This window comes from Agelaius tricolor, unplaced genomic scaffold, assembly GCF_023055355.1.
Source record: "Agelaius tricolor isolate 1412-34295 unplaced genomic scaffold, bAgeTri1.0.p SCAF_69, whole genome shotgun sequence".
In the NCBI taxonomy this organism is placed as follows: domain Eukaryota; kingdom Metazoa; phylum Chordata; class Aves; order Passeriformes; family Icteridae; genus Agelaius; species Agelaius tricolor.
The window spans coordinates 822157-831112 of NW_027269329.1; the positions used below are offsets into that span (position 1 = coordinate 822157).

At 52.8% G+C, this 8956-nt stretch overlaps 1 protein-coding gene across 1 annotated transcript; it reads right to left on the reverse strand.

Annotated features, from left to right (window-relative positions):
• Positions 1 to 6954: 6954 nt before the first annotated feature.
• LOC139585078 (keratin-associated protein 10-1-like) lies at positions 6955 to 8956 on the reverse strand. The gene is given in 3 exon segments (XM_071417517.1): positions 6955 to 8247; positions 8866 to 8925; positions 8927 to 8956. Coding segments are annotated over 3 exon segments (1383 nt in total).

Sequence of the window (8956 nt, forward strand, 5' to 3'; positions counted from 1 at the left end):
GGGATGTTTGTTTGCTCCTGGTCACTGGATGTGCATGTGAGGAGGGAGCCAGGGGTGTTTGGGATGTCTGGGGCTCAGTCACCCGCACGTGACTCCGTGCAAATGCATTGTGGAATGGTTTGGGTTGGAAATGATCTTAAAGATCATCCAATCCCACCCCTCTGCAGGGGACATGGGCAGGGACATGTCCAGGCTGCTCAGAGCTCCATCCAGCTGTCCTTGGACACTTCCAGGTTTGGGAAGTTCTCCCTTTATTTATTAATTTTTATTTTTATAGGTATTTTTATCAATATTTCAATTAAAAGGTTAAGGGGCAGCTCTGCCTGTGTAAGAGGCAACACGAGGGATGGTGGCTCCAGGACTGGGGGTGGAGCACCCCAAATCAACATTTCCCTCCTGCAGCCTCCCCTGGCATCCAGCTGAATTCCAGGAATTCTGGAATCCTGGCCCTGAGCAGGGACGGAGGGTTTTGGACTTGGCGCAGGACCCTCTGAGGGTGTTGGAAATGGAGGGAGCCCAGAATGAACCAAAAATGAGAAGGTTGAGGTGGAAGAGAAGGGCCCAGCACAGAAACTGCTCCTCGCTGGGCTGGCGGAGCTGAGTGGGAGGCAGGGACTCAGGAAGAGAATTTGTTGAGGTGAAACCATTTTCTGTGAGGGACAGAGGAAGGGAGGGACGTTGAGGTAGGGCAGAGCCTTGGGCAGCTGAAGCCTGGCAGGAGCACCGGGCAGGAATTTTGGGAGGGATTTTTTCACGGTCTGAAATTGCAGCTCTCAGTCGAGGACCTCGCCACATTATCCTGAGAGCTGCCTAATGAGAGGATGGAGGATCCTGCCTGGCCAGTTCCCTGCTGCTGTCTGACATCCTCAGGGATCCCAGGGCTGCTGGGGAGAGGGGTCGGCCCAGGTGAGCTGGGACCAGCCCCGAGGACAGTGATGAGGACCTTGCTTTGCTCTCTGTGCGGTGCAAGGGGGAGCAGATTGAGATCTCAGAGCTGTTTCATCCCTGCAGGAAATGCCAGCAGCTCCTTTCCAGGCTTCCCCGGCATGAGAGCAATTTCTGGAGTGAAACAAGGGAGAAGCAAGGCGGTAATTGTGACTTCTGCGTGAAGCGCAGGAGAACACGCGCGGCATTTCCTTCCTGGTGGGAGAGACAAATGCACCTGGGCAGATCCGTTTATCAATTTGCAGGGAATTAATGGGGCAGAAGCAAAGGGATGAACTCCACTCGTGCCTCCTGAGGGAGGTTTTCCATTGGCAGCTGTGAGAAGGGAGGTGGAGGTGGGCATTTCCCACCCCGGATGGTCGTGTCCAGCTCTCAGTGGAACCAGGGTACCCGAATTGTTTTTGGGGAGCGGGGTGTGGATCACAATGCAAACAAGGGACTGAAGCAGCGTGGAAACAGAGTCAGAAAAGGGCATAAAATGCATCAAAAGGATGGCAGTGCAGAACTTTCATGTTTTGGTAGAACTCCAACCGACCCTTGAAGGCAGCAGAGGCTCCTCAGCATTTGTTTTACAAACAAATGCCTGGAAACTCAGTTTGGCAGAGGCAGAACCTCCATGTCCTGAGTGTCAGACTGTCTGAAGGGACTGGCTGTGAGTCCTGAGGCAGATTTCGGCTGTCTGGGATGTGTCTGTGTCAGACTCTTCTTGAAAACATTCCTGGTTTTTCTGAGTTTATGGATTATTTTCATGGAACCAGAGACCACTTTGGGTTGGAAGGGACCTTAAAAATCCATTTATTCCACCCCTTTCCATGGGCAGGGACAACTTCCATTATCCAAGGTGGCTCCAAGACCTGTCCAACCTGGTCTTGGGCACTTCCAGGGATGGCACAACCAGAAATTCCCTGGAAAACCTGTGCCAGCTCCTCACCACCCTCACAGGGAATGATTTCTTCCCAATATCCAACCTCAATTTCCCCTCTGTCAGTCTGACCCCGCTCCCCCTTGTCCTGTCACTGCAGTTCCTGATGAAAAGTCCCTCTCCAGCTTCCCCGGAGCTGCTCCATATCCTGGAAGCTGCTGTGAGGTCTCCAAACAACAATTTTTTCTCCTATTCTCTTCCTATTTTTCTGCTATTTTATACAGAGAGGGCAAATATCACTCCCAGAGGTGCCAGGAACTCCAATTTGAATTGATTTACATCAGGAATGCTGTGATTTTATTTTAGTGAACACCTTGGAGACAGGAGAATCCCAACACTGGGAAAAACCACCACCAGGAAAAGGTGAAAGGCGCGGCAAAACCCCCTGGATCCACCAGAGAACAAAGAGCTCAACACCAGGAGGTTGCGGGGTCACAAACTACAGATTTTATTGTTTGTTTTTGTTTTTTTTTCCAGAAAGATCGAAAAGAAACAGTGATGAAAAGAGTGAAACATCCCACACACCAAGAGGAGGACGAAGAGCAGCGCCCAGCGCTCGCGGGAGGAACTCGCTGGGCCACGGCTTCAGGGCACATCACAAGGATGAGGGGAAGGAAGGCAGGAGGAGAAGAGGAGGAGTTCTACATCTTCTAAGCACAGGAGGAGGAGCATTCGGGGTGTCATCCATATCCAAATCCGTATCCAAGAGGGGACGAGCCGGGTGGGTTTAGTTGCCGCCGCAGCAGCCGCCGCTGCTCCCGCCACAGCAGCCGCTGTTGTTGTTGCTGGTGATGGTGTAGCAGCAGGGCATGGACATGCAGCAGGACTGCATGGGCATGCAGCAGGGGGTGCAGCAGGGGGTGCAGCAGGGGCTGCAGCACTGCATGGGGCTGCAGCACATCGGCCTCTTGCAGGTCTTGGGGCTGCTGTAGCAGCACATGGTGTAGCTACTTCCGCCGCCGCAGCATCCGTTGGGCATCTTGGTGATGGGAGTGGAGGCGAGGCTGGAAGGGAAAGAGAGAGTTTGTCTTTTTCTCTGCTTGAATCTCCCAGAGGCTGAGGCAGCTTAAAGCTTTCTTATCCCCAAATCCATCCCAAACTGGCCAGGAAGGTGCCTGGTGTCCTGAATCCCAGGACTGACTCCTGTGCTTCTGGCGTTTTGTCCAGCACTGGTTCTGCCAGAGAGAATCCACCTGGGCGCAGCCCAAAACCAATCTCTGGTCCCCAAAACCAATCTGTGATCCCAAAATCTTCTCCGGTGTCCAGTCCCAAACCAGACAGCCCAGAAAACCCTGGAGAAACCCAGGGAAACAGAGAATCCCAAAGTAAAGACAAGTAGCAAAGTCCAACTTACCCTGCTGAGCAGTGGAGAGAGGAGAGGAGAAGTGGAGATGATCGAATGAAGACCCCTGGGCTGGGGGGAGCCTTTTATACTCTCCAAAGCTTCCTCCCCTGGAAATGAGGCATCCCTTGGCAATTCCGACCCCGTGGATCAACCGGGGTACCCCCTCACGTGCCTTCCTCCCCCGGTGTTTAATCTCTGCCTCTTTCTGTTTGCTCACCACCTCAATTGTGCCCCATAATTACTCCTCCAGAGGAAACAACAGATGCAAATTTTCTAATGGATTTGCGTTAATGGCACCGGAGGGAGGGAGCTCTGAGGTATTCCCACCCCTTCCCAAGGAATGACCTTGGGACACAGGGACGCTTAACAATGTGCCTGGGGGGAGCCAGCTGCTGAAGCAGTGGGGCAACCATGCCTGGAACTTGGAGTTGTCATTGCTCATGTGTCCCCTCTGCCCTTGGCTGGGATCTCTGGGGGCCGGTGGAAATTTTCGGTCAACGGGAATAATTTTTTTTTTTTTCCTGCCTCTGTGGTCAAAATTTAGGCTGAAATTTGCCCTTTCTCAGTCTTGCTCTTGGGCCTCCCTTCAGGGTGCTGGGTCCTCACACTCCCTGTTTTGTAATTTTTTGTTGTATTAAGATTTTTTCTCATTTTCATCCATGGAATGGATGGGCTGAGTCTAAACGAAGCAGCTTTCAGAACAGCAGTGCGTGTGTGAGGGTTTTTCCCTGTGTTGGTTCCACACATTCCCATTTTCTGAGATTATCCCAAAGGTTTCTGGGACTGAGGAGACTTGTGGTGATCACGTTTGAGCGTTCATGTGAGGAACTGTGGCCACACGCCAAGCAGGGACAGCTCCACGCCAGAAGATGCTGGTGGGGCTTCCATGCGATGAGAGGGGCCTCCGGTAAAAGATGGGAATTCCAGGATGCTGAGGCAGCACCAATTCATGGCGAAAAGAGGCTGCCATCACATCCAGGAGACTCTGACTGTGAGGTTGACGTGGTGGCAGGTGATCCCTGGTGACTGGGACAGGATCTGCCTTTCCAGGATGTGACCACGACCTCTTGTGACGTGGGGTGTCCCCTCTGGAATTGTCCCCAGGGGAGGACATTGTTTTGGTCACTCAATGACAACCAGGAGTTGCCTGCAGGAAAGCGACGTCCTCCTTGTGTAAACCCTCAAACATCTCCCTTGAATCAATCATTCATCGCATTTTTATCGGGCTTTATTGCTGTCCTGTTGGCCAAGATGATCCTGGTATTGTAGTCATAGAAATATGGAATTATTTGGGGTTGGAAGAAACCCCAAAATCATCCAGTCCAACCCTCCTGGATGGGCAGGGACAACTTCCACTATCCCAGGTTGCTTCAAGCCCCATCCATCCTGGTCTTGGACACATCCAGGGACGGGACACCCATGGAATATCCTGTGCCAGGGATTACCACCCTCGCTGGGAAGGATTTCTTCCCAATGTCCCATCCAAACCTGCCTCTTCTCCAGGCTGAGCCACCCCACCACTGTCAGCATTTAGAGCATTTTCCCTGCTGTTCAACGCCATTTAACCTGCTCTTGGGTCAGAAATAACCTCCACTCAAAGTTCCTTTTATAGCCCACGCCCCATCCTGTGATGTTTTTGGAAACTTCCACGGTGGTTCTGGGAGTTTGAGATTTTTGGGAATCTGCTCCTGCAGCTTTTCCAGTGTGGGGTAAGGCCACGTTGGATGGAGCTCTGGCCTGGCTGCAGGTGTCCCTCTCCATGGCAGCGGTGTTGGAACGAGGTGGTTTTTGACATCCCTTCCGACCCAACCCATCCCGTGATTCTGTGATTCAAAGATGGAATGAATATTCACAAGATTCCTTAAAGAGAAAGCTCTTTATTGAATGTTTCGATCTGGGATATCCTCCTGCCTGATTTACAATACATAAAAAACCTCCTGAAGACCCAAGAATGTCTTTAGAGAAGTCAAACACGTAGAGAAGGTGATTTTAATGCAGATGTCGCGTGTGAAGGTTGGAGGAAGCAAATCAAGCCAGAGCTCCGGGCATTTTCTCCAGACCTGCAATTCCGAGCTGAGTCCTGCATTTTCATAGCAAAGAAAGTCTCAGCCAGGGAGGGAAGGTATCGTTGACTCATGGGTTTGCTATTTTAGGAATGAGGCTTTTAGGTTGGATGCCAACCCCGGGTTTCATTCCCGGCTTGGAACGCGCTGGGGAAACGCTCTGCTCCCGTAAAAATTCAACGATTTCTGGGGGTTTCTAAGCTTTTATTTTTGGAAGATGGTGGCGGGAAGAAGATGCTGCCTGCTGTCCAGTGAGTAGTGAATTCCTCCTGGTATTCCTGTTGGAATGTCCCTTCTGAGGCCAGGGGTGAGCTCCTGTGCATCTCAGAGCTGTCCACAACTTCCTCCCGAGGGGCAGCTCCCATCTCTGCTCCGGGACCAGGGGCAGGACTGAGGGAATGGCTGGAGCTGTGCCAGGGAAGCTCTACGTTGGATATTTCTGGAAAGTTCTTCCCCCAGAGGGCGGTGGGGCCCTCAGAAGGCTCCCCAAGGAATGGGCTCTGCTCCAAGGCTGCCGGAGCTCCAGGAGCATTTGGATAACGCTCTCAGGGACAGGGTGGGATTTTGGGGTGTCTCTGGAGGGGCAGGAATTGGGCTCCATGATCCTGGTGGATCCCTTCCAAGTCAGGATATCTGAGGAGTCTCTGTTTTATGGAGTGTTGTGTTTTCAGGTGGTGCAGTTACACCTCCTCGCTCAGTCCTCCCCCTTTGAGTTTTAATTACTTCAGCTTTCCATTCTGTAGTAAAATCTGAGTGAGGTGAGTGCTCAGGAAGGGCAAGGAGGAATCAAGGAATGGTTTGGGCTGGAAAGGACTTTAAAGCTCATCCCGTTCCTTCCCTTGCCATGAGACACCTCCCACTGTCCCAGGCTGTTCCAAACCCTCCAGCCTGGCCTTGGACAATTCCAGGGATCCAGGGGCACCCACAGCTCCTCTGGGCACCCATTCCAGAGGATCAGGAATGCTCTGCTTGCTTCAGACACGACTTCATGTGTGCCAAGAGCCTGGAGAGTTCTCTGTCTTCCAAATGTGTGGACTTTGGCCAAAGGCACAGATGGTGCCAGAATGAGGACAAACTCTGGGCAAGGTGACAAATCCTGGGCAAGGTGACAAGTCCTGGGCAAGATGGAAAATTCTGGGCAAGGTGGAAAATTCTGGGCAAGGTGGAAAATTCTGGGCAAGATGACAAATCCTGGACAAGGTGATAAATCCTGGGCAAGATGGAAAATTCTGGGCAAGGTGGAAAATTCTGGGCAAAGTGACAAATCCTGGGCAAAGTGACAAATTAAGGGCAAAGCCAAGTAAGAACGACCAAAAGACCAAATGTTGTGTTTTGCTTAATGCCAAGTTTTATTGTCTACAAGTCAAGAGAGGAAATGAGGAGCGGTCACAGTGACACCAAAGGTTCCCCAAACACCAAGAGGAGAATTAACACCCCACTAATATCTAATGCCTTATACAATGGGAGATAAATTCAGGCCTACTCAAGACAGTCAATAATTAATTAAAGAGAGTCAATAACTAAAGACAACTGATAAATAAGGGACAGAAAGGAGCAGAAGCTTAAGCTTGGAAAGAAGAAGAAAACCGCAACGAATTGTCTCCATCACCATGAGAACCAGAGGCAAATGAGGAGCTTTTCACCTCCTTGTGCCCATTCTCAGAGCCACCTGGGGCAGTTTAGCAGGTCTTCCTGAGGCTGGCACAGCACTGCTGGATGGGGATGCAGGGGGTGCAGTACTTCCTCACGGGGGTGCAGCAAACCACCACGGGCTTCTTCACCACGCAGCAGGGAGAGCAGCAGGGCCGTGGGACACAGCACACGGACTTGTGGCACACCTTGGTGCAGCACACGGACTGGCACGGGTCACAGCAGGACTGGCACGGGTCACAGCAGGACTGGCACGGGTCACAGCAGGGCTTCTGGCATGGATCACAACAGGTCTGGCACGGGTCACAGCAGGGCTTCTGGCAAGGGTCACAGCAGCTCTGGCACGGGTCACAGCAGGACTGGCACGGGTCACAGCAAGGCTTCTGGCACGGGTCACAACAGGTCTGGCATGGGTCACAGCAAGGCTTCTGGCATGGATCACAGCAGGTCTGGCATGGATCACAGCAGGGCTTCTGGCACGGGTCACAGCAGCTCTGGCACGGGTCACAGCAAGGCTTCTGGCATGGATCACAGCAGCTCTGGCACGGGTCACAGCAAGGCTTCTGGCATGGATCACAGCAGGTCTGGCACGGGTCACAGCAAGGCTTCTGGCATGGATCACAGCAGGTCTGGCACGGGTCACAGCAGACAGTCTTGCATGGCTCACAGCAGGGCTTCTGGCACGGGTCACAGCAGCTCTGGCACGGGTCACAGCAGGACTGGCACGGGTCACAGCAAGGCTTCTGGCACGGGTCACAGCAGCTCTGGCATGGATCACAGCAGGGCTTCTGGCACGGGTCACAGCAGCTCTGGCATGGGTCACAGCAAGGCTTCTGGCATGGGTCACAGCAGGTCTGGCATGGGTCACAGCAGACAGTCTTGCATGGCTCACAGCAGGGCTTCTGGCACGGGTCACAGCAGCTCTGGCACGGGTCACAGCAGGGCTTCTGGCATGGATCACAGCAGGACTGGCACGGGTCACAGCAGGACTGGCACGGGTCACAGCAAGGCTTCTGGCATGGGTCACAGCAAGACTGGCACGGGTCACAGCAGCAGGACTGCTGGCACGGGGAGCAGCACACGGTCTTGCAGGGACTGCAGCACACGGTCTTGCATGGGCTGCAGCACACAGTCTTGCATGGGCTGCAGCACACAGTCTTGCAGGGGCTGCAGCACACGGTCTTGCATGGGCTGCAGCACACAGTCTTGCAGGGGGTGCAGCACACGGTCTTGCTCTTCACGACAGAGCAGCATCCCGTGGAACAGCATCCAGTGGAGCACATGGTGTTGGGAGAGGAGTGAAGGGTGGCTGGAGCGAGGACCTGGAACACAAAGGACTTTGAGATTCAACCCATCTTTCCACCCTACCCAGGCCCTCATCCCACCCCTTTTCCTATTTTTTTTTGTCTTGAGTTGGAAACCCAAGATCCTCGCAGGAATCGAAGCGACTCCTGCAGTGTCCCAGAGATATTTGAACTCTCCTGGGAGCTGCCTGTTCTGTGCTCCTCCCTGAATTTCCACCCCAAGCAGCTCATTTTCCACTGTGCTCTGTCCGTCTTTTCCAAGAGGCAGCAGATCAACAGTCTCAGAAAAATCTGGATTTCAGGGAGAGCTGTAGATCACGGAACCCTGTAAACACTAAAACCATGGAATCGCAAAACCCACGGAACCGCAAAGCCATGGAACCTTAAACCCATGGATCCATAAACCCTTGGAATCAAAAACCCTTGGAACCATAAATCCGCGGAATCACAAAGCCATGGAATCAAAAACCCATGGAACCACAAAGCCAAAGAACATTTTGGGTCCGAAGACACCTTTGAAGGTTCATCCATCCCACCACCCTGCAGAGATCACACACAGCGACCCAGCCTCAGTCCACCTCTTGCCCAAAGCCAAAGAACCAAGAGAACCAAGGATCTCTGGTAGGAAGCACTCACCGTTCTTGTTCTTGCTGAGAGCTGAAGCTGTGTGAGGAGCAGAGGCACCTGGAGACCTTTTTATTGAGGTCGGAGTTGTCCTGCCGGACAT